At 51.9% G+C, this 24,449-nt stretch overlaps 2 protein-coding genes and 1 long non-coding RNA gene across 6 annotated transcripts in view; 1 reads left to right on the top strand and 2 right to left on the bottom strand.

The window, feature by feature from the left end:
- LOC127491461 (uncharacterized) overlaps positions 1-24,449 on the top strand; it is a 33,584-nt gene that overhangs the window by 1,373 nt on the left and 7,762 nt on the right. For 2 of the 4 annotated variants that reach the window (XR_011384741.1, XR_011384740.1), the window contains exon 2: positions 19,030-19,144. This is a non-coding gene — a long non-coding RNA (uncharacterized lncRNA). Of the gene's footprint in view, positions 1-4,248; positions 6,455-15,048; positions 15,774-19,029; positions 19,145-24,449 lie in introns of those variants that run through there. The other 2 variants (XR_011384739.1, XR_011384738.1) reach the window with 2 other exon arrangements.
- LOC100340230 (zymogen granule membrane protein 16) lies at positions 8,389-11,616 on the bottom strand. Its single transcript, XM_070064880.1, has 3 exons — positions 10,164-11,616; positions 9,890-10,022; positions 8,389-8,764 (listed from the first exon to the last, which is right to left on the bottom strand). Exons 1-3 carry the CDS (start codon positions 10,216-10,218, stop codon positions 8,458-8,460), a joined length of 495 nt encoding a protein of 164 aa, XP_069920981.1. The 5' UTR covers positions 10,219-11,616; the 3' UTR covers positions 8,389-8,457.
- On the bottom strand, positions 20,071-22,956 carry LOC100359023 (zymogen granule membrane protein 16). The gene is made up of 3 exons (XM_070064879.1): positions 21,506-22,956; positions 21,232-21,364; positions 20,071-20,496 (listed from the first exon to the last, which is right to left on the bottom strand). Exons 1-3 carry the CDS (start codon positions 21,558-21,560, stop codon positions 20,181-20,183), a joined length of 504 nt encoding a protein of 167 aa, XP_069920980.1. The 5' UTR covers positions 21,561-22,956; the 3' UTR covers positions 20,071-20,180.

Genomic DNA, 24,449 nt, shown 5'->3' with positions numbered 1-24,449 from the left:
TTGTTCTTTTGAAGATTTATTTGTTTATTTGAAAGAGAGAATTCTTCTATCTGCTGGTTCACTCCCCAGATGGCTGCCACGGCCAGGGTTGGGTCAAGCCAAAGCCAGCAGCTTCCTCCGGGTCTCCCACGTGGCTGGCAGGGGCTCAAGGGCTTGGGCCATCTTCCACTGCTTTCTCCAGGCCATTAGCAGGGAGTTGGATCGGAAGTGGAACAACCAGGCAAGAACCAGTGTCCATATGGGATGCTGGCGTCGCAGGTAGCAGCTATACACTCTGTGCCACAATGCTGGCCCCTCCTTTTATTTCTGATAAAGATTTATTTGAAAGGCAGAGTGAGAGAAAGAGAGAGCTCTTTCATCTGCTGGTTCACTCCCCAGATGGCAACAAGGGTTGGAGCAGAGCCAGGCGGCAGCCTGGAGCCTGGAACTCCATCCAGGGTTTCCACGAGGGTGGCAGAAGCCCAAGCATTGGGCCTTTTTCCTCTTTCCCAGGTGCTCTAGAGGGGAGCACTCTGATATGGGATGCAGGCTGCAGCCTAGCTTGCTACTCCACAACACTGGCTCCAGTGCTTCATTTTAATTCTAAGATAGGTGACACTTCATTTTCATATGCAGATATGTGACACTGGCATTTCATATGAACCCTGGTTTGGGGCCCAGCTGTTCGACTTCCAATCCAGCTCCTTGATAATCTGCCTGGAAAAGCAGCAGCAGATGGCCTGGGTACTTGACCCCCTGCCACCCACGTGGGAGATCCAGATGTAATTCCAGGCTCCTGGCTTTGACCTGACCCCGGCTGTTTTGGCTATTTGAGTAGTGAACCAGCAGATGGAAGATCTTTCTGTCTCTCTCTCTCTCTCTAACTCTTTAACTCTACCTTTCGTATAAATAAATCTTTTTAAAAATTATGAAGGTATCTGCTCCAGGAGGAGCTAAAGCCTTTTTTTTTTTTTTTTAAAGATTTATTTATTTATTTATTTGAAAGGCAGAGTTGCAGAGAGGCAGAGGCAGAGAGAGAGAGAGGTTGTCCATCTGATGGTGCACTTCCCAGATGGCTGCAACAGCTGGAACCGGGCCAATCCGAAGCCAGGAGCAGGTGCAGGGGCCCAAGCACTTGGGCTATCTTCTACTGCTTTCCCAGGCCACAGCAGAGAGCTGGATCGGAAGTAGAGCAGCCAGGACTTGAACCAGCGCCCATATGGGATGCTGGCGCTGCAGGCAACGGCTCTACCCGCTACACCACAGCGCTGGCGCCTTAAGCCTTCTTACCATCACGTGTAACCTGTGTGAGAACGTGTTTTTTTTGTTTTTTTGTTTGTTTGTTTGTTTGTTTTTACAGGCAGAGTTAGACAGAGACAGAGAGAAAGGTCTTCTTTCCCTTGGTTCACCCCCCAAATGGCCGCCATGGCCAGCGCGCTGCGCCTATCTGAAGCCAGGAGCCAGGTGCTTCCTCCTGGTCTCCTATGCAGGTGCCGGGCCCAAGCACTTGGGCCATCCTCCACTGCACTCTCGGGCCACAGCAGAGAGCTGGACTGGAAGAAGAGCAACCGGGACAGAATCTGGCGCCCCAACTGGGACTAGAACCCTGGGTGCCGGCGCCACAGGCGGAGAATTAGCCTAGTGAGCCACGGCGCCGGCCGGGAACGTGTTCTAAACTGGGCCAGCACGAGCTTGTGCCTGCCCTTACATGTGATGGCGGGAACTTTCCCTCTGATAGATTGATTTCCCCTAAAAAGAAAAGATGCACATTTACCTCTGCTCTTGCAGTCAGGGCTTTGGGAATGAATCCTTGTGCTCTCTTGATTTGCTGCAAATAAATTACTTTGTGAGACAGCTTCTCTGGCACATTTTCTTTTTCTTTTCTTTCTTTCTTTCTTTCTTTCTTTCTTTCTTTCTTTCTTTCTTTCTTTCTCTCTCTCTCTCTTTCTTTCTTTCTTTCTCTCTTTCTTTCTCTCTTTCTTTCTTTCTTTCTCTCTTTCTCTCTTTCTTTCTTTCTTTCTTTCTCTCTTTCTCTCTTTCTCGCTTTCTCTCTCTCTTTCTTTCTTTCTTTCTCTCTTTCTTTCTCTCTTTCTTTCTTTCTTTCTCTCTTTCTCTCTTTCTTTCTTTCTTTCTTTCTCTCTTTCTTTCTCTCTTTCTCTCTCTCTTTCTCTCTTTCTCTCTTTCTTTCTCTCTTTCTTTCTCTCTTTCTTTCTCTCTTTCTCTCTTTCTTTCTCTCTTTCTTTCTCTCTTTCCTTCTCTCTTTCCTTCTCTCTTTCTTTCTCTCTTTCTTTCTCTCTTTCTTTCTCTCTTTCTTTCTCTCTTTCTTTCTCTCTTTCTTTCTCTCTTTCTTTCTCTCTCTCTTTCTTTCTTTCTTTCTTTCTCTCTCTCTTTCTTTCTTTCTCTCTCTCTCTCTTTCTTTCTTTCTTTCTTTCTTTCTTTCTCTCTTTCTCTCTTTCTTTCTTTCTTTCTTTCTTTCTTTCTTTCTTTCTTTCTCTCTCTCTCTCTCTCTCTCTCTCTCTCTCTCTCTCTCTCTTTCTTTCTTTCTTTCTTTCTTTCTTTCCAGAGAGAGAGGTCTTCTTTTTCTGTTGCTTCACCCCCCAAAATGGTCTCCACGGCCGGCGCTGCGCCAATCCGAAGTCAGGAGCCAGGTGCTTCCTCCTGGTCTCTCATGCGGGTGCAGGGCCCAAGCATCTGGGCCATCCTCCACTGCACTCCCTGGCCACAGCAGAGAGCTGGACTGGAAGAGGGGCAACCGGGGCTAGAACCTGGCGCCCATATGGGATGCCGGTGCCGCAGGCGGAGGATTAACCAAGTGAGCCACGGTGCCGGCCCCCTGGCACATTTCTTAGTACTCACCAGGAAGTGAACTCACAACTTCGGGTGAGTACCACAAGGACTTGATTTCAGTTTTATAGACAGAGAAGAGCTGGCCAGCTAGGCTAATCCTCTGCCTGCGGCGCCAGCACCCCAGGTTCTAGTCCCAGTTGGGGAATCAGATTCTGTCCCAGCTGCTCCTCTTCCAGTCCAGCTCTCTGCCGTGGCCCGAGAAGGCAGTGGAGGATGGCCCAAGTGCTTGGGTCCCTGCGCCTGCATGGGAGACCTGGAGGAAGCACCCGGCTCCTGGCTTTGGATCACGCCGGCCGTGGTGGCCATTAGGAGAGTGAACCAACAGAAGGAAGATCTTTCTCTCTGTCCCTCTCACTGTCTATAACTCTCTCTCTGTCTCTCTCACTGTCTAACTCTGCCTGTCCAAAAAATAAATAAATAAATAGAGAAGAGCTGAAGAAAGCAGAAACAAAAAACACCCTGGGGGGCCGTGGGGGACCGGTACTGTGGCATGGTGGGTAAAGCTGCCACCTATGGTGTAAGCATCCCATGTGGGCTCCGGTTCGAGACCCAGCTGCTCCACCTCCAATCAGCTCTCTGCTATGGCCTGGGATAGCAGTAGAAGATGGCCCAGGTCCTTGGGCCCCTGCACCACTTGGGAGACCCGGAAGAAACTCCTGGCTCCTGGCTCACAATGGCCAGAGCTGTGCCAGTCAGGAGCCAGGAGCTTTTTGTGGGTCTCCCATGTGGGCCATCCTTCACTGCTTTCCCAGGCCATAACAGGGAGCTTGATCGGAGGTGGAGCAGCCGGGACTCACCAAGTGCCCATATGGGATGCCAGCACTGCAAGGCTTTACCCACTACGCCACAGTGCTGGCCCTTAGGTTCCCTTTCTGTAAGGGACTTCATTATGATGCCAATTGAAATTGGCCTGTTTGGGTTTTCATCCCCCTCCTGGTTTCTTGGAAGACCAGTTTCAGTTTGGTGATGATTAACTTTAGTATGAGTGACCCTGTTTTGATCTGGTGTCTCGGGACCCTGCGTGGGGACCTTAGTCCAAAACATTGGCCTTCTGTGATTTAACGCAGAAACACCTTTATGTATGTGTATGTTTCTCTCTTGCTAGACTCTGTACAGCCATAACTATTTAACCTAACAAATAAGAGTTCAGCATTCCCTCAAGTTTTACTCTCACTGCCCCCCATGCAGAGTAACCTGTAACTTCACACATGTCAGTCTTCTTCCTGCCTTTCTCACTCTCCAGTTAGCTTCCTCGGTCTCCTCTCACCTGTTCCAGTCATTATCTCATCTTTCCAGAATCATCAGCTTCCTCCTTCCTCTCCATCACATTAACATTCTCCTCTCTTGTCTGTACAAAAAAAAGAAAGTTCTTCCTCACAGCCCCCACAGCTATGACTTACCAGCTTATTTTTGTCTTTCTAGAGAAAAACTTCTTGAAATACCAGCGCTGCTGTGTGACCTCACCTCCCATTCATTCCTTAGCAAATTGCAGTCTGCTTCAGCCAAATCCTGCAGGCCACTGAAGCTGTCCTTATGAAGATAATGAATGCACCGGTACACCAGGTTCTAGTCCCAGTTGGAGCACTGGATTCTGTTCCGGTTGCTCCTCTTCCAGTCCAGCTCTCTGCTGTGGCCTGGGAAGGCAGTGGAGGATGGCCCAAGTGCTTGGGCCCGGCACCCGCATGGGAAGCAGGAGGAAGCACCTGGCTCTTGGCTTTGGATCGGCGCAGCACCAGCTGGAGCAGCCATTTGGGGAGTGAACCAACAGAAAAAGAAGACCTTTCTCACTCTCTCTCTCTCTCTCTCACTCTCTAACTCTGCCATGTCCAAAAAAAAAAAAAAAAAAAAAAAAAAAAGGTTAATGAATGACCTCCTCACAGCCACCATGCAAGAAACGGAGATCTTTCCTTTTTCTCCATTTCTCCTGGCCTTAGCCACTGCTTGGAATTTCTCTCTTGCCTTCTCCTTGCCTTCCATACCACTCCATTCTCTTGTTCTTTTTTTCTTTATTTATTGATTTGAGTGCAGACAGAGAGAAGGAGAGAGATCTTCCATCCATTGGTTCACTCCCCAGATGCCTACAACAGCTGGGGCTGGGCCAGCATAAAGCCAGGAGCCAGGAGCTCCATCCAAGATGGGTAGCAGGAACTCAATCACTTGAGCCATTATCAGAGGCAGGGAGCTGGACCAGAAGGAGTGTAGCCAGGTCTCCAATTGGGCACTGCAGTATGGGATGCAGCGTGGTGCCTTAACCTGCTGTGCCACAACATTAACCCCCCTTCTATAGTTCTGTAACTGCCTCCTCTTTGTACCAACCACCACTGGTGTTTCCCAGTTCGCTTAGTCCTGCCTTTCTCCTTTTCTATACCTGTTGCTTTCCTGAATGGCTTCTTCCACACCCAGCACATGAACTTCACTGTAGCACATGAACTTCACTATTTATGTCCTAATGACCTCTGAGTCAGCTGTATTCCCAAACCCTGTCCTTTGTAACCCTAGGGGTGAACCTGAAGGGCATTATGCTAAGGGAAATCAGGCACAGAGAGACAAATACATACCACATCCCACTTACGTGTAGAATCTAAGAAATACCAACTCAGAATTTGAGAGCAGGGTGGCCGTCAGCAGGGGCCAGAGTAATGACACAGTGGGCTAAGCGGCTTCCCGTATCAGAGGCTGATCTGAGTCCCAGCTGCTCCAGTTCTGATCCAGCTTCCTGCTGATGCACCTGGGGAAGCAGTGGAGGGTGGCCTAACTGCTTGGGTCCCTGCTACCAACATGAGAGGCCTAGATGAGATTCTAGGCTCCTGATTACAGCCTGGACCAGCCCCAGCAATTGCAGCTGTATGGGATGTAAATCAGTGGATGGAAGATCTCTCCCTGTCTCTCCCTCTCTGTCATTCTGCCTTTCAAATAAATAATCTTTACAAAAAAACAAAAAACAAACAAAAACAAAAAAACAAAAAAACAAAGTGGTAGTCATGAGAAGCTTGGCAGAACACTGGATGGAGAGAGGCAAGATGTTGATCAGAGCATCCAAAGTTTCAGGTGAAAGGAAGAAGCAGCCTTTAGTGATCAATAGATCACATGGAATGGTGACTTTCATCAGAATTGCTAAAAGTAGATCGTAAATGTTCTCACCACAAATGAGTATGTAAGGCAATGGCTTTGTTATCAGCCTGATTTAATTCTTCCTCAGGTTCACACATGAGAACATGACTCTGCTGGGCTCAAGGGAGGCTGGGGAGACAACTCACGGCCTCGGGTTTTGTTTTTGTTGTTGTTTTCGTAGGTATTCTGGAATATGCGATGCTGGATGTACAAACCTTATAAATATACTAAAAATCACTTGCACACTTGAAAAGGGTAAGATCTATGATATTTATAGCTCAAAAAGAATTCCAATGGCATAATATTCTGTGATGGAATTTGTGGTGGAATGAGAAGGCCATGCCAAGATGGCCACAGGCAACGGAAACTGCCTGGCAACACGCTGTGATTGGATGGCTTTGGAAACTGCCTGGCAACAGGCTGTGATTGGTTAGAGCATAGACCACCCCTTGACCAGATTGGCTGCCTTGGCTCTATACGCTGCTGTACCAACTGAAATAAATGAGTCTTCCAGCTGTTTGCCTCTGGCCTGCTTTCACCCACACCTGGGGTCTGTGTGGTGACTCCACGCCTCTTGCCCCCACCACCATCCTCCTCTCAGAATGGATCCACAGCAACATCTGGCACCCACGGAATTGTTATGAAAACGTGCTAGTGGTGGGCTTCTTTTCATAGGCATTGGGTTTTTGTTTTTGTTATTTTTTTTTTTTTTTTACAAAATTACATGTCTGTAACTTCTCTTTGTCTCACTGGGAGAAATATGATTTTGACATTGCCCGTGACACAAAGAAATGTATATGGGAAGCAATATGTTACTGCCCACCACTACCACCAAAACCTAAAACTGCCAGTATTTTATAGTTTTGAAATTCTTCCCAAAGCCACTTTGTGTCCTCACTGACTCTATCCAGCCATCTTAATGCTTCCCCTGAATTCTAACTAACCCCTTGTACTTGGGGCAATCAAAGATGAAAATGTCTCTACTTTGGCTTTACTTTTGTAAAAAATTTATATTCATGCTCTATGAAAGGCAGACAGAGATGTCCCATCCATTGGTTCACTCCCTAAATGCCCACGACAGGCATGCTGGGCCAGACTGAAGCCAGGAACCCAGAACTCAATGCAGGCCTCCCACATGGTTGGCATTAATAGGAAGCTGGACTCAAAAGTGGAGCCAGCTTGTGGAGTAGTGGATAAATCTGCTTTCTGCAGTGCTGGCATTCTGTATGGGTGCTGGTTCGAGACCAGGCTGCTCCACTTGTGATCCAGCTCTCTGCTATGGCCTGGGAAAGCAGTATAAGATGCTCCAAGTCCTTGGGTCCCTGTATTCACGTGGGAGACCCAGAAGAAGCTCCTGGCTCCTGGCTCCTGGCTTCAGATTGGCCCAGGTCTGGCCGTTGTAGCCATCTGGGAGTGAACCAGCAGATGGAAGACCTCTCTCTCTCTCTCTCTCTCTCTCTCTCTGTGCCTCTGCCTCTGCCTCTGCTTCTGCCTCTCTGTAACTCTCAAATAAATACATTTTTTGAAAAAGTCTTAAAAAACAAAAGTAGAGCCAGGCCTTGATCCCAGGCACTCAGATATGGGACGCAGCCCCTAGTGGCAACTTAACCACCATACTAAGTGCCTATCCCCAGAATTTCCACTTTGGCTGTTATCTTGGCCAAGTTCACACTGTTGAAATACTGGGTCCCTCTGGAAAGACTGTCAATTTTTAATTCTGTTTGTTAGAGAGGTGGGAATGTGGGCAGAAGCTGGAGGAGAACTCAACCGGCGCTCCGTGTGGGTGGCACTTGAACCATCCTGAACCGTCCCTGCTGCCTCCCAGGAGCCACGTCAGCAGGAAGGTGGAGTCAGGAATGAAACCCACTCGCTCTAATACGGGACATGGGTGTGTCTCAGCCACGGGCTTCTCACCTGCCTGAGCGCCAGTTCCTAGAGGGCTAAGCAAGAGCACCAGGTTAGGGGTAAGACGAGGGAGAACTGGCCTGGGGAATGGGGTGGAGTCCTTAAGCACAAACTGGGGCGAAACTTCAGCAGGGAGATCGCATCTGGGACAGATGGGAGGACAGAGGTGCAGGCCACCCACCTGCAGCTGAGCTCCAGGGAGAGGGGACAGCCTTTGGTCAGAGAAGCCAGCCCCTTCTCAGGGGGGAGGGCGCCAGAGAGGCACACCTGGGGCTCGGCGGTGTGCCCCCGCTGAGCCTTCCCTTCAGAACTCCTGTTTGGACAGACATTCTCATGAGCTAACCCCGAAAAGAGTTGGTTCAAACCAGCGTCTCCTCTCCTTGTGACGTACGGAAGAGCCCAGGATTCTCAACACCTGTCTCCCTGCTGCTCCCACTCTTAGCAGCAGGTAGCCAGAGCTGAGATTCACACCGCCCTCCAAGAGTGGGTCCCGCCTGCACACACCCACATGCACACCAGCTTTAGCCATGTCCTTTTATTGAGCCATTTGTATGGAAATGGTGATCAGGGAGTTGTCACACCCCACCACGGGGCCCTGCCACGGAGGAGGCGGGCTCAGCAGTTTCTGGGGTAGTTGTCCCAGTGCAGGCCAATGGCGTTGACGAATAAGCCAGCTCGGCCACTGATGAATCGGAGCACGGTGTTTGGGTGCAAGGGGACAGCGTTGAAGCTCGTGCCTGTGTCTTTCCCAAAGGACAGGTAGCGACCCTTGTCGGTCACAAAGACCAGCTTCCTCAGATAGTACTTGTACTTCCCAGACACCTGGATCACTGACTCCCCTGGGTGCAGAAAGATCTCCTCCAGGTCTCCCAGCTTGCCACCCACGTAGTCGCTCCACACCTTGCCATAGCGCACCTGGAGACTGGGGATGGGTGGGAGGGCAGGAACGGGACACTGATTAGGTCATCAGAGTTCAGGACCTTTTGGCCTGCACGTGGAGTCCTCCAAACTGGACACTAGCATGAGCAGTCCCTGCTAGTTGCCCCAAAAGTGTAGGCCGGGTGAGCCCTGGAGGACCACACAAAGAACTTCAGCTCCTGGCCTGGCTGACAGCAGGTGCAGAGAAGGAAGGCAGCTTGCCCAGAGTCGCCCACACACAGCACATGGCAGGCCTTGAATTTGGAGTCCAGCCTCCTACGATGCCCCTCCCGCATCCCGCACTTGTGGAAGCAAAGGGATTTTCTAACAGCTGAGTGGCTCCCTTGTGGGAGAGGGAAGAGGCTTGTCCCTGCTGTCCCAGGAGGCAGATCCAGGATCAGCGGACACACTTTGGCTCTGCACATGTTAGAAATTTTTTTTTTTCACAAGCACAGTGTACAGTGATTAGAGAGACAAAGAGAACGGTCTTCCTTTTCCGTTGGTTCACCCTCCAGTGGCCAGTACACCCGGTTCGCTGCGGCGGGCAAACCGCACTGATCCGAAGCCAGGAGCCTGGTGCTTCCCTTGGTCTCCCATGCGGGAGCAGGGCCCAAGGACTTGGGCCATCCTCCACTGCACTGTCGTGCCAAGGCAGAGAGCTGAACTGCAAGAGGAGCAACCGGGACAGAATCCGACACCCAAAATGAGACTAGAATCTGGTGTCCCGGCGCCGCTTGCAGAGATTAGCCTCTTGAGCAGGGGTGCTGGCCTGTATGTGATAGAATTTTCCGACTAGCAATGAAGTGGGGACTGCTCAAGATTGGCGTTGAGCAAAGTTGCAGGGCACCCAGCAGGGATATTGGAAAGAAACTTTAAACTGCAGAAGGCGGGGTGGGCTGGGCTGACGACTTCCAGGCCCCTGAGAGTTAGTGGTTATTAACGATTTGCCACCACCAGGCATATTCGGGGAGGGAGGAGTCCAAAGGGTACGGTTCTGGAAGCCGAGTCCTCTCACAACTATCCCCATATCCTGCCTCACTAGGGACCAACAGGTTGAGCCACAGGTGGTCCAGAGTGAAAGAGCACTTCCTGAGTTCTAAGACCTTGGAGGAACGCAGAAGAGCCTTACCCCACGATATAGAGGCTGTTGACCCGGACACGGATGGCTGTGATGGGCCCTTCCAGCTGGTGGCCAGAGTGGGAGAATCGCTCCCCTCCTCCACTTCCGTACTCGCCATTGTAGGAGGAGGACCTGGCCTGGACTGCAGTGGAAAGAAAGGGGGGCTTGGAGGCAAGGACCTCCCAGTTCCCACCGCTCAGGGGCGGCCCTGCAAGCCTTGGCCACCAGCCGAGCAGGGGCCCCTTCCCGCCACCCGCCCCCAGAGTCCCAGCGGCTCACTTACTGGCACTGGCAGAGGCCGAGGCACAGAGAAGGCCCAGGAGCATGAAGGTCCACATCGTGAGGCTGCAGGGGGGAAGAAGAGAGCAGAGGGGGAGGTTTCCCCCTTTCCCTCTGGCCTCCGGGTGGCCTGACCCTTCAGCTCCCACCTAGCCAGACCCAGGCTCAAGGTGCACAGCACTGTCCACAGCCTGCAATGCATCCTCCAGACCTGATGTTCCAGGGTCCAACTGTCTCTGGCCCGCCCTTGGTCTGGCTGTAGCCATGCCCTCCTTTTCCCCTCCAAGCAGAAGGTCTCCTGACAGCCAGGACTGGTACTTTCTGAATTAGGATGGAGGATAGGCCTCAGCCTGGAGACGGCTGAATTTCCTGAACCCAGCATCAGAGCCAACACCGACAAGCTGGCCGCTGGAGTGCAGTAGGTGAGTCCTCCGCCCCTGGAGCCGCCATCCCATATGGGCACCGGTTCAAGTCCCGTCTGCTCCACTTCCAATCCAGCTCTCTGCTAGTGCCCTGGGAAGGCGGTGGAAGATGCCCAAGCACTTGGGACTCTACACCCCCTTGGGAGACCTGGAAGAAGCTCAAGCTCCTGGCTTCGGATCGACCCAACTCTGGCCATTGTGGCCATGTTGGGGAGTGATCCAGCAGATGGGATCTTTGTCACGATTCTTTGTCCACCGACACACGCCTGGCCTTTCCCAGTCACCTGAGTGTCCCAGGTTCCTAGTCCTTCAACTGACAAGTGACACATCTCTATAGCCAAGATAGCTTCAACCCAGGTGCCCACTTCACTAACACTCCCTGCCACTCAATCCAGGCATCCCCTTCCCCAGACCAGATCAGATCTGAATCCCCACCCCCTCAAAGGCAGACCCAGGAATCCCTAACACCTCTCACCTGAGAGCTTTAGGCGCAAGGTAACCCCTTAGAACCTTCCAGAACTTTTATACCAGCTCCAAGCCCTCCCTCCTGCTCTTTATCAAGGGAACCTCACCTCCTGAGCAAACAAGGTCAACCTCTTGGCATCAGGTGTTGGGCAGGGTCTGTCCCTCCCGGAAAGCTTAGGGATGACAAGGTGGGGTCCACTTGGCTGAGTGCCAGAGCCCAGGAGGGCATGACAGCTTGAGACATGGTCACTACAGCTTTCAATTAATTTAATTTATTTATTAAGTGTGGCAAGGGAGAGAGAGAGAGAGAGAGAAGGAGAAGTCTTCATCCACTGGTTCACTCCCCACATGGTTGCAATGGCCAGAACTGAGCCGATCTGATGGATCGCTATGGAAGTTCCCCCATCTGGGGAGTGAACCATCACATGGAAGACCTCTCTCTCTCTCTCTCACTCACTCACTCACTCTGCCTCTTCTTCTCTGTCTGTGTAACTCTGACCTTCAAATAAATAAATAAATCTTAAAGAATTTTTCCCTCTCTTTTCTGATATTTTGATACAAAAAAAAGGAAAAAAAAACTGAAAAACAAGCAGGCAGTAAAGTTAAAGAATGGCATGGCAAACACCCGTACAACCATATACCACTTTATGGATTCTATCACATCATGGGGACTATCTTGTAAATTAGCAAGTCTAGCCAGCCAGCCAGCCTCAACCTGCCAGCCCCTTCTCAAACCATCTCTGTCTCTGAGAAGGGTGACTTGGGCTGCAAGTTGCCCCCCTCCCAAGAGATGTCCTTCCAGGGAGCATGAGGGAAGCTGAGGTGCTGAGGGGGTGCAGGTCTTCCTTGCAGCAGGGTGGGGCTGGGCCCCTGCCCCAGACTCTCAGACACCATGGCAGAAAGGTCCTGGAGCCCTCCCCCACCCTCGGGTCTGAGACTTCAGAGTGGCTGTCAGACTCATTCTGCCCCGCGAGGGTGGATCTTTCGGCCACCTCAAGCCCTGAGTCCTGTTGTCTGGCGTCTCCAAGACTGGCCCTTGTGACCCCTCTGAGTCAGCAGGTCTTCCAGAAGACAGAAGCATGGAGGCCAGGGAGGGGCTGGAGTAAGTAGCATCTCTTATCAGTTTCTCCAGACCTGTAGCTTAGAGCATCCCACCCCACCCTCGCGCTGGCTCACCATCTGGCACTGGGGGCTCAGCCCAGATGGCAAAGTGAGTCCCGCCCTCCAGAGCCGGAAGTAGGGCGGCGCACTTCCTGGAGCACAGGTGCACCCAGACCAGGAACGCCAAGGTGTCTCCTCTCTTCTCCTCGGCCTTCAGGTAACCTTTGACGGAACTCTCACCTCACCCAGCCACTCGGCTTGGCCTTGTCCCTTGTCCTCTGTCTGCCTTTCTCTGCTGATTCTCTCCCTTGATGCCTGCAGGAAACGCCCAGGACCCTTAAGACAGAGGCCCTGAAGCGGTCCCAGGGCCCCGCCCCGTCCTTTCCAGGAGTCCACATTTGCCCTATGTAGTGACTGAAGCACCAACGCAGAGCGGGAAGGCGGTGGAACACCAAGCTCCCACCTGTCAATCTGCTCACAGTGGTATTTGTAACACTATTTGTTTAGGGGCCAGTGTTGTGGCGTTGTGGGTAAAGCTGCTGGCGACAATGCCAGCACCCCGTGTATGGGCACCAGTTCGTGTCCCGGTTGCTCCACTTCCAACCCAGCTCCTTACTAATGCGCCTGGGAAGGCAGCAGAAGATCGCCCAAGTGCTTGGACCCCTGCTCCCATGTGGGAGACCCGGATGAAGCTCCTGGATCCTGGCTTTGGCCTGGTCCAGCCCTGTCCGTTGTGACCATCTGGGAAGTGAAGCCAGGAATGGAAGATCTTTCTCTCTTTTCTCTCTGCCACTCTTTCAAATAATACATAAATATATTTTTTAATGGCCACCACATTGAGGATGGGACAGCCCAAAGCCAGGAGCCAGGCTTCTCTCTTAGGGTCTCGGACATGGGTGACAGGGTCCCAAATATTTGTTCCCTTGTCTGCTACCTTCCGAGGGGTGTTCGAGGGAATTAGATGGGAAGCAGGTAGCTAGGACTCGAACCAGCACTTCAACTTACAGGATGCACTGCTAGAATCCAAAAGTTCTACTTTTGAAATTTATGTTTATTAAAAAAGCTTTCTATAAAAAATAATAAAAAGTAAAAATAAAATAAGTTATAGGATTCTGGTGTAGCAGGTAGGCAGTTTAACCCGCTGTGCCACAATGCCGGTCCTCTCTTTGGCAATTTAAAAACGTGTTTATCATTTTCTTCTCCTTGAAAGGTAGAGTGACAAGGAGAGAGAGAGAGATGGGGATCTTCCATCCACGGTTTCGCTCTCCATGTGCCCGCACAGCCAGGCCTAGGCCAGGCTGAAGCCACAAGCCAGGGACTCTATCTGGGGCTCCCACATGAGCAGCAGGGCCAGAGCACTTGTGCATCATATGCTGCCTCCCAGGATGCATTAGGGGAGCTGGATTGGAAGTGGAGCAGCTGGGAGTCCAACCGGGAACTCTGATGTGGGATGCAGGCATCCCAAGCGGTGGCTTAATCCATTGCCCTGAACCCCTGCCCCCTGTTTTCCATTTAACCCAGGGGCCCGGCCTACTGCCCCTGAAAATGTCAAGGAGTTGCCTTAAACTTCACCCAGCCCCAGTGCTACAGGCTATCGAAGTCCAAAGGTCTTCTGCCTTTTCAGCTTTTTGCTTGGCAAAGCAGCTGTATGCGGGAGCCAGTGCCATGCTGACCTGTTTCCAAGCTCCTCCAATGAGAACTTGCCCAACCTGCATCTCCACACACCAGCTGTCTGCTGCGTCATCTATAAAATGCCCCCTGCACCACCACACCATGGGGGAAGCAGCTTGGAACCGTCACATGCTCCTGCCTCCTTTGAACCAATGACACAGCTCCTCTCAAAGGATCAGCAACACAGGTTGTGTTTTGACCAAGAGGGCAGCGGAGCTACCTAGCTCAGAGCAACCTGAACTTGTCACGTGTGACAAGGAGTTCCAGGGAGTTCTTCTCAGGACTTTGCAAAAGTGACAGCAGAACTGGGAGGCCATGGCTTCCATGTCACTGGGTCCCTGCTCTCTCCTTCCCTCCTGTGTGGCCCTGCAAGCGACAAAGCAGCCTTTGCCCTCTTTTCGAGTCTTGGTGCAAATCCAGACCCCATGGTGGGACTGAGCCTCCTTCACCTGTCAAAGACTAAATACAACAAGTTTAATCGAAAAGATGCTAACTGGCTTTTGTCTGTGATTCTAGAATCAGGCTGAACACTTCTGTGTATAAAATAGGACAGGTGTTCCTGTGGACCCGCTCCTACGCCCCTTTCCTTGTCCTTGTCCTCGGTCTAAGTCACCCTAGGTTAGGAACACACCTCTCAGAAACATAACACCACTTCTCAGCTCCTCCTTTTACTGTCAGTTCACCCGGCGAATTCCCATAAGGGACTGATCATTCCAGAAATCGGAACCAAGACATCTTTTCTCAAAAAGAGAGGTGACGCTCTGGAAACACCGTTGGGCATACGGCCTTGACCTAATGAATCAAGGAAGTCCCCCAGTAAGCAGAGGACAAACATAGTGAGTCTGTGAGTGATAAGAGCCTGTCACTTGAAGCTGCTGCCTCACAGGCAACAGTTGGTGACTTAGGGAGAGAGAGCTCCAACAGTGAAAACGACAATGTAGCAAACAATGCAGAAATCCCTAGACAACCACCCCCAAATATCCGTGGGATGAACTTAGACGACCTCGAAGCAATAACCCATGCGAGGTCATCCCATCCGCACCCAGTGAGGATCCCCACGTTTGTGGCAGTCCCCAGGCACCCAGGCTCTCAGGACAGCTGCTAGACCCCATCCCACCTGCATGTTTGCCGTTAATCTCGAAGTGAACACAGAATTCAGGCCCTGAATTCCAACGCCTGTAAAAAGGCTTCTGCTAACCAAGGGCCGAGGATATGCTTGTGTCTTTCCAGAGAATGCGGGACAGCCCATTTGGGTACCAGCCAGAAACATCAAGCCTACAACTCTCAGCCAACCAGAACCAGCTGAACAAGACTGAGAGTCTGCCTTGTTAGCGGATGCACCTGCCCTATCATCCAACCCTGAGAAAGTGCCCATAGCCACATCTGCTACTGCTTTATACCCCACTAGCTCTGGTCAGCCACTCAAACGGCCCACAGCCTGTGTGCAGTCACGCCATTCCTGATTACCATTGTTCTTCATTCCTTTCCCTATCTGAGCAAGCACTCCTGTGGCCTCTGGTTTTAAGCACTGGTTAGTCAACGATGGGTACGATCCTCTGGGAGACAACCTAAGATAGGCACAGCCACATGCGGAGACCACATGGAAACGGGTTCAGCAATGGTCTGGCCAAGAATCATGCCTCCTGTTGCTCAAAAATAAACAAAAAGGAAGAAATGTGGTGGAAAGAGAAGGTCATGCCAGGATGCCATCTGACAACAGAAACTGCCTGGCAACAGGCTATGATTGGATGGCATCGGGAAACAACATGACAATGGAGCCTGACTGACAGCAGGCTGTGATTGGATGGCTTCAGAAACTGCCTAGCAACAGGCTGTGATTGGTTAGGGCATAGACCGCCCCTTGATACGATTGACTGCTTTGCCTATTTAAGCTGCTCTACCAACTGAAGTAAACGAGTCTGTGGGCTGCTCACCTCTGGCTTGCTTTCACCTGACACCTGTGGTCTGTGTGGTGACTCCATGCCTCTTCCACTACCACACTCCTACTCTCAAAATGAATCCACCGCAACATCACAGTCCCCAGAGCTATGACTACCAGCTTATTTTTGTCTTCCTAGAGACACACTTCTTGAAATAGCCCTCGCCTCTGGGAATCCTCACCTCCCATTCATTCCTTAGCAAATTGCAGTCTGCTTCAGCCAATTCCTACAGGCCACTGAAGCTGTGCTTGTCAAGATAATGAATGACCTCCTCACGGCCACCATGGAAGAAACGGAGATCTTTCTTTTTCTCCATTTCTCCTGGCCTTAGCCACTGCTTGGAATTTCTCTCTTGCCTTCTCCTTGCCTTCCATACCACTCCATTCTCTTGTTCTTTTTTTCTTTATTTATTGATTTGAGTGCAGACAGAGAGAAGGAGAGAGATCTTCCATCCATTGGTTCACTCCCCAGATGCCTACAACAGCTGGGGCTGGGCCAGCATAAAGCCAGGAGCCAGGAGCTCCATCCAAGATGGGTAGCAGGAACTCAATCACTTGAGCCATTATCAGAGGCAGGGAGCTGGACCAGAAGGAGTGTAGCCAGGTCTCCAACGGGCACTCCAGTATGGGATGCAGTGTGGTGTCTTAACCTGCTGTGCCACACATTAACCTCCCTTCTATAGTTCTGTAACTGCCTCCTCTTTGTACCAACCAACACTGGTGTTTCCCAGTTCGCTTACTGCTGCCTTTCTCCTTTTCTATACCTGTTGCTTTCCTGAATGGCTTCTTCCACACCCAGCACATGAACTTCACTGTAGCACTTGAACTTCACTATTTATGTGCTGATGACCTCTGAGTCAGCTGTATTCCCAAACCTTGTTCTTTGTAACCCCAGGGTGAACCTGAAGGGCATTATGCTAAGGGAAATCAGGCATAGAGAGACAAATACATACCACATCCCACTTACGTGTAGAATCTAAGAAATACCAACTCAGAATTTGAGAGCAGGGTGGCCGTCAGCAGGGGCCAGAGTAATGACACAGTGGGCTAAGCGGCTTCCCGTATCAGAGGCTGATCTGAGTCCCAGCTGCTCCAGTTTTGATCCAGCTTCCTGCTGATGCACCTGGGGAAGCAATGGAGGGTGGCCTAACTGCTTGGGTCCCTGCTACCCACGTGGGAGGCCTAGATGAGATTCTAGGCTCCTGATTACAGCCTGGACCAGCCCCAGCAATTGCAGCTGTATGGGATGTAAATCAGTGGATGGAAGATCTCTCCCTTTCTCTCCCTCTCTCTGTCATTCTGCCTTTCAAATAAATAATCTTTACAAAAAAAAAACACACACACACAAAAAAAAAACAAACAAAGTGGTAGTCATGAGAGGCTTGGCAGAACACTGGATGGAGAGAGGCAAGATGTTGATCAGAGCATACAGAGTTTCAGGTGAAAGGAAGAAGCAGCCTTTAGTGATCAATAGATCACATGGAATGGTGACTTTCATCAGAATTGCTAAAAGTAGATCGTAAATGTTCTCACCACAAATGAGTATGTAAGGCAATGGCTTTGTTATCAGCCTGACTTAATTCTTCCTCAGGTTCACACATGAGAACATGACTCTGCTGGGCTAAAGGGAGGCTGGGGAGACAACTCATGGCCTCGTGTTTTTTTTTTTGTTTGTTTGTTTGTTTGTTTTTTACTTAGGTATTCTGGAATATGCGATGCTGGATGTACAAACCTTATAAATATACTAAAAATCACTTTCACACTTGAAAAGGGTAAGATCTATGATATTTATAGCTCAAAAAGAATTCCAATGGCATAATATTCTGTGATGGAATTTGTGGTGGAATGAGAAGGCCATGCCAAGATGGCCACAGGCAACGGAAACTGCCTGGCAACAGGCTGTGATTGGATGGTTTCAGGAATGACATGGCAACGGAGCCTGCCTGGCAACACGCTGTGATTGGATGGCTTTGGAAACTGCCTGGCAACAGGCTGTGATTGGTTAGGGCATAGACCACCCCTTGACCAGATTGGCCGCCTTGGCTCTATACGTTGCTGTACCAACTGAAATAAATGAGTCTTGCAGCTGCTCGCCTCTGGCCTGCTTTCACCCACACCTGGGGTCTGTGTGGTGACTCCACACCTCTTGCCCCCACCACCATCCTCCTCTCAGAATGGATCCACAGCAACATCTGGTGCCCACGGAATTGTTATAAAAACATGCTAGTGGTGGGCTTCTTTTTATAGTGCTTGGGTTTTTTTTAAATTTTTTCTAACAAAATTACGTGTCTATAAGTTCTCTTTGTCTGATTGGGAAGAATTATGTCTTTGACATTCCCTATGACACAAAGAAATCTATGAGAAGCAATATGTTACTGCCCACCACTACCACCAAAACCAAAAACTGCCAGTATTTTAGAGTCCTCGAAATTCTTCCCAAAGCCACTTTGTGTCCTCACTGACTCTATCCAGCCATCCTAATGCTTCCCCTGAATTCTATCCAACAACTTGTACTTGGGGCAATCAAAGATGAAAATGTCTCTAATGGCTTAATGTTTGTAAAAAAAAAAAAAATCTATTTTCATGCTCTATGAAAGGCAGACAGAGATGTCCCATCCATTGGTTCACTCCCTAAATGCCCGCGGCAGGCAGGCTGGGCCAGACTGAAGCCAGGAGCCCAGAACTCAATGCAGGCCTCCCACATGGTTGGCATTAACAGGAAGCCGGACTCAAAAGTTTAGCCAGGCTGTGGAGTAGTGGGTAAAGCTGCAGCCTGCAGCACCGGCATTCTGTATGGGCACCGGTTGGAGTCCCGGCTGCTCCACTTGTGGTCCAGCTCTCTGCTATGGCCTGGGAAAGCAGAAGATGCTCCAAGTCCTTGGGTCCCTGTATCCACGTGGGAGACCCAGAAGAAGCTCCTGGCTCCTGGCTTCAGATCGACCCAGGTCCGGCCATTTCAGCCATCTGGGAGTGAACAAGCAGATGGAAGACATCTTTCTCTCTCTCTCACTCTCTGCCTCTGCCTCTCTGTAACTCTCAGATAAATACATTTTTTGAAAAATTCTTAAAAAACGAAAGTAGAGCCAGGCCTTGAACTCAGGCACTCAGATATGGGACGCAGCCCCTAGTGGCAACTTAACCACCATACTAACTGCCTGCCGCAGAATTTCCACTTGGCTGTGGTGTTGGCCAAGTTCACACTGTTGAAATGGTGGGTCCCTAAGGAAAGACTCTCCGATTTTTTTTTTTAATTCTATTTTATATTTTGACAGGCACAGTGGACAGTGAGGGAGTGAGACAGAGAAAGGTCTTCCTTCGCCATTGGTTCACCCTCAAATGGCAGCCGAGGCCGGTGCGCTGCAGGCAGCGCACCGCACTGATCTGAAGGTAGGAGTCGGTTGCTTCTCCTGGTCTCCCATGGGGTGCAGGGCCCAAGCACTTGGGCCATCCTCCACTGCACTCCCTGGCCACAGCAGAGAGCTGGCCTGGAAGAGGGGCAACCGGGACAGAATCCGGCGCCCCAACCGGGACTAGAACTCGGTGTGCCGGCGCCATAAGCGGAGCATTTGCCTATTGAGAGACGGCACCGTCCCCGTTTTTATTTTCTGTGTTGTTAGAGAGGTGGGAGTGGGGGCAGAAGCTGGAGAAGAACTCAACCGGTCCACCGTGTGGGTGGCACTTGAACCATCCTGAACCATCCCTGCTGCCTCCCAGGAGCCACGTCAGCAGGAAGGTGGAGTCAGGAATGAAACCCACTCGCTCTAATACGGGACATGGGTGTGTCTCAGCCACGGGCTTCTCATCTGCCTGAGCGCCAGTTCCGAGAGGGCTAAGCAAGAGCACCAGGTTAGCGGTAAGATGAGGAAGAACTGGCCTGGGGAATGGGGTGGAGTCCTTAAGCACAAACTGGGGCGAAACTTCAGCAGGGAGATCGCATCTGGGACAGATGGGAGGACAGAGGTCAGACCACCCACCTGCAGCTGAGCTCCAGGGAGAGGGGACAGCCTTTGGTCAGAGAAGCCAGCCCCTTCTCAGGGGGGAGGGCGCCAGAGAGGCTCACCTGGGGCTCAGCGGTGTGCCCCCGCTGAGCCTTCCCTTCAGAACTCCTGTTTGGACAGACATTCTCATGAGCTAACCCCGAAAAGAGTTGGTTCGAACCAGCGTCTCCTCTCCTTGCGACGTACGGAAGAGCCCAGGATTCTCAACACCTGTCTCCCTCGTGCTCCCACTCTTAGCAGCAGGTAGCCAGAGCTGAGAGTCACACCGCCCTCCAAGAGTGGGTCCCGCCTGCACACACCCACATGCACACCAGCTTTAGCCATGTCCTTTTATTGAGCCATTTGTATGGGAATAGTGATCAGGGAGTTGTCACACCCCACCACGGGGCCCTGCCACGGAGGAGGCGGGCTCAGCAGTTGCTGGGTTAGTAGCTTGGGTAGTTGCTGGGGTAGTTGTCCCAGTGCAGGCCAATGGCGTTTACGAATAAGCCAGCTCGGCCACTGATGAATCGGAGCACGGTGTTTGGGTGCAAGGGGACAGCGTTGAAGCTCGTGCCTGTGTCTTTCCCAAAGGACAGGTAGCGACCCTTGTCGGTCACAAAGACCAGCTTCCTCAGATAGTACTTGTACTTCCCAGACACCTGGATCACTGACTCCCCTGGGTGCAGAAAGATCTCCTCCAGGTCTCCCAGCTTGCCACCCACGTAGTCGCTCCACACCTTGCCATAGCGTACCTGGAGACTGGGGATGGGTGGGAGGGCAGGAACGGGGACACTGATTAGGTCATCAGAGTTCAGGACCGTTTGGCCTGCACGTGGAGTCCTCCAAAAGTGTAGGCCGGGTGAGCCCTGGAGGACCACACAAAGAACTTCAGCTCCTGGCCTGGCTGACAGCAGGTGCAGAGAAGGAAGGCAGCTTGCCCAGAGTCGCCCACACACAGCACATGGCAGGCCTTGAATTTGGAGTCCAGCCTCCTAAGATGCCCCTCCCCCATTCTCGCACTTGTGGAAGCAAAGGGATTTTCTAACAGCTGAGTGGCTCCCTTGTGGGAGAGGGAAGAGGCTTGTCCCTGCTGTCCCAGGAGGCAGATCCAGGATCAGGGGACACACTTTGGCTCTGCACGTGATAGAATTTTCCGACTAGCAATGGAGTGGGGACTGCTCAAGAGAGGCGTTGAGCAAAGTTGCAGGGCACCCAGCAGGGATATTGGAAAGAAACTTTAAACCGCAGAAGGCGGGTGGGCTGGGCTGGTCGACTTCCAGGCCCCTGAGAGTTAGTGGTTATTAACGATTTGCCACCATCAGGCACGTTCGGGAAAGTAGGAGTTCAAAGGGCTCAGATCTAGAAGCCGAATCCTCTCACAGCTATCCCCATATCCTGCCTCACTAGGGACCAACAGGTTGAGCCACAGGTGGCCCAGAGTGAAAGAGCACTTCCTGAGCTAGTAAGAACTTGAGGAACGCGGAAGAGCCTTACCCCACGATATAGAGGCTGTTGACCCGGACACGGATGGCTGTGATGGGCCCTTCCAGCTGGAGACCAGAGTGGGAGAATCGCTCTCCTCCTCCACTTCCGTACTCGCCATTGTAGGAGGAGGACCTGGCCTGGACTGCAGTGGAAAGAAAGGGGGGCTTGGAGGCAAGGACCTCCCAGTTCCCACCGCTCAGGGGCGGCCCTGCAAGCCTTGGCCACCAGCCGAGCAGGGGCCCCTTCCCGCCACCCGCCCCCAGAGTCCCAGCGGCTCACTTACTGGCACTGGCAGAGGCCGAGGCACAGAGAAGGCCCAGGAGCATGAAGGTCCACATCGTGAGGCTGCAGGGGGGAAGAAGAGAGCAGAGGGGGAGGTTTCCCCCTTTCCCTCTGGCCTCCGGGTGGCCTGACCCTTCAGCTCCCACCTAGCCAGACCCAGGCTCAAGGTGCACAGCACTGTCCACATCCTGCAATGCATCCTCCAGACCTGGTGTTCCAGGGTCCAACTGTCTCTGGCCCGCCCTTGGTCTGGCTGTAGCCATGCCCTCCTTTTCCCCTCCAAGCAGAAGGTCAGCGCTCACTCTTGGTGTGCGCTGTGTCCTGACACAGCCAGGACGGGGACTTTCTGAAGAAGGACTGGAGGATAGGCCTCAGCCTGGAGACGGCTGAATTTCCTGAACCCAGCATCAGAGCCAACACCGACAAGCTGGCCGCTGGAGTGCAGTAGGTGAGTCCTCCGCCCCTGGAGCCGCCATCCCATATGGGCACCGGTTCTAGTCCCGTCTGCTCCACTTCCAATCCAGCTCTCTGCTAGTGCCCTGGGAAGGCGGTGGAAGATGGCCCAAGCACTTGGGACTCTACACCCCCTTGGGAGACCTGGAAGAAGCTCCAGGCTCCTGGCTCAGATTGGCCCAGCTCTGGCCATTGTGGCCATGTTGGGGAGTGATCCAGCAGATGGGATCTTTGTCACGATTCTTTGTCCACCGATACACGCCTGGCCTTTCCCAGTCACCTGAGTGTCCCAGGTTCCTAGTCCTTCAACTGACAGCTGACACATCTCTGCACCCAAGATAGCTTCAACCCAGGTGCCCACTTCACTAACACTCCCTGCCACTCATTCCAGGCATCCCCTTCCCCAGACCAGATCAGATCTGAATCCCCACCCCCTCAAAGGCAGACCCAGGAATCCCTAACACCTCTCACCTGGGAGCTTCAGGTGCAAGGTAACCCCTTAGAACCTTCCAGAACTTTTATACCAGCTCCAAGCCCTCCCTCCTGCTCTTTATCAAGGGAACCTCACCTCCTGAGCAAACAAGGTCAACCTCTTGGCATCAGGTGTTGGGCAGGGTCTGTCCCTCCCGGAAAGCTTAGGGATGACAAGGTGGGGTCCACTCGGCTGAGTGCCAGAGCCCAGGAGGGCATGACAGCTTGAGACATGGTCACCACAGCTTTCGATTAACTTATTTTATTTATTCAGTGTGGCAAGGGAGAGAGAGAGAGAGCGAGGTCTTCATCCACTGGTTGACTCCCCACATGGTCACAATGGCCAGAACTGAGCCGATCTGAAGGATCGCTATGGAAGTTCCCCCATCTGGGGAGAGAACCATCACATGGAAGACCTCTCTCTCTCTCTCTCTCTCTCTCTCTCTCTCTCTCCCTCTCTCTATTTCACTCTCTCTGCCTCTTCTCTGTCTGTGTAACTCTGACCTTCAAATAAATAAATAAATCTTAAAAAAAGAATTTTTCCCTCTCTTTTCTGATATTTTGATACAAAAAATAAAAAGAAAAAAAAACAAAAACTGAAAAACAAGCAGGCAGTAAAGTTTAAAGAATGGCATGGCAAACGCCCGTACAACCATATACCACTTTATGGATTCTATCACATCATGGGGACTATCTTGTAAATTAGCAAGTCTAGCCAGCCAGCCAGCCTCAACCTGCCAGCCGCTTCTCAAACCATCTCTGTCTCTGAGAAGGGTGACTTGGGCTGCAAGTTGCCCCCCTCCCAAGAGATGTCCTTCCAGGGAGCATGAGGGAAGCTGAGGCGCTGAGGGGGTGCAGGTCCTCCTTGCAGCAGGGTGGGGCTGGGCCCTGCCCTGGACTCTCAGACACCATGGCAGAAAGGTCCTGGAGCCCTCCCCCACCCTCGGGTCTGAGACTTCAGAGTGGCTGTCAGACTCGTTCGGCCCTCTGAGGGTGGATCTTTCGGCCACCTCAAGTCCAGAGTCCTGTTGTCTGGCGTCTCCAGGACTGGTCCCTGTGACCCCTCTGAGTCAGCAGGTCTTCCAAGAAGACAGAGCATGGAGGCCAGGGAGGGGCTGGAGTAAGTAGCATTCCTTATCAGTGGCTCCTGACCCGTCGCTCAGGGCATCCCACTCCCTCCCCTGGCGCTGGCTCACCATCTGGCACTGGGGGCTCAGCCCAGAGGGTAAAGGGAGCCCCGCCCTCCAGAGCCAGAAACAGGGTGGCGCACTTCCGGGAGCGCAGGTGCACCCAGGCCAGGAATGCCAAGGTGTCTCCTCTCTTCTCCTTGGCCTTCAGGTAACCTTTGACGGAATGTCACCTCACCCAGCCACTGGGCTTGGCCATGTCCCTTGTCCTCTGTCTGCCTTTCTCTGCTGATTCTCTCCCTTGATGCCTGCAGGAAACGCCCAGGACCCTTAAGACAGAGGCCCTGAAAGGGTCCCAGGGCCCCGCCCGGTCCTTTCCAGGAGTCCACATTTGCCCATGTAGTGACTGAAGCACCAGCGCAGAGCGGGAAGGCGGTGGAACACCATGCTCCACCTGTCCATCTGTTCACACTGGAATTTGTAACACTATTTATTTAGGGGGCCGGTGTTGTGCGTTGTGGGTAAAGCTGCTGGCGGCAATGCCAGCACCCCGTGTATGGGCACCAGTTCGTGTCCCGGCTGCTCCACTTCCAACCCAGCTCCCTACTAATGTGCCTGGGAAAGAGGCAGAGAATGGCCCAAGTGCTTGGACCCCAGCTCCCATGTGGGAGACCCGGATGAAGCTCCTGGATCCTGGCTTTGGCCTGGTCCAGGCCTGTCCATTGTGGTCATCTGGGAAGTGAAGCCAGGAATGGAAGATCTTTCTCTCTTTTCTCTCTGCCACTCTTTCAAATAAGACATAAATATATTTTTAATGGCCACCACATTGAGGATGGGACAGCCCAAAGCCAGGAGCCAGGCTTCTCTCTTAGGGTCTCGGACATGGTGAAAGGG

Source organism: Oryctolagus cuniculus, chromosome 19 (genome assembly GCF_964237555.1).
Source record: "Oryctolagus cuniculus chromosome 19, mOryCun1.1, whole genome shotgun sequence".
NCBI lineage: Eukaryota > Metazoa > Chordata > Mammalia > Lagomorpha > Leporidae > Oryctolagus > Oryctolagus cuniculus.
Note: the sequence above shows the minus strand (reverse complement) of the source record. Positions and strands in the feature narration are given on the sequence as shown.

Excerpts from the sequence above, each read along its gene's own strand:
- LOC100359023 (XM_070064879.1), bottom strand. The coding sequence starts at position 21,560 with ATGTGGACCTTCATGCTCCTGGGCCTTCTCTGTGCCTCGGCCTCTGCC. Across the intron at positions 21,365-21,505 it reads CTCGGCCTCTGCCAGTGCCA|TCCAGGCCAGGTCCTCCTCC; the intron begins GTAAGTGAGCCG and ends TTTCCACTGCAG. Across the intron at positions 20,497-21,231 it reads AACAGCCTCTATATCGTGGG|TCTCCAGGTACGCTATGGCA; the intron begins GTAAGGCTCTTC and ends ACCCATCCCCAG.
- LOC100340230 (XM_070064880.1), bottom strand. The coding sequence starts at position 10,218 with ATGTGGACCTTCATGCTCCTGGGCCTTCTCTGTGCCTCGGCCTCTGCC. Across the intron at positions 10,023-10,163 it reads CTCGGCCTCTGCCAGTGCCA|TCCAGGCCAGGTCCTCCTCC; the intron begins GTAAGTGAGCCG and ends TTTCCACTGCAG. Across the intron at positions 8,765-9,889 it reads AACAGCCTCTATATCGTGGG|TCTCCAGGTGCGCTATGGCA; the intron begins GTAAGGCTCTTC and ends ACCCATCCCCAG.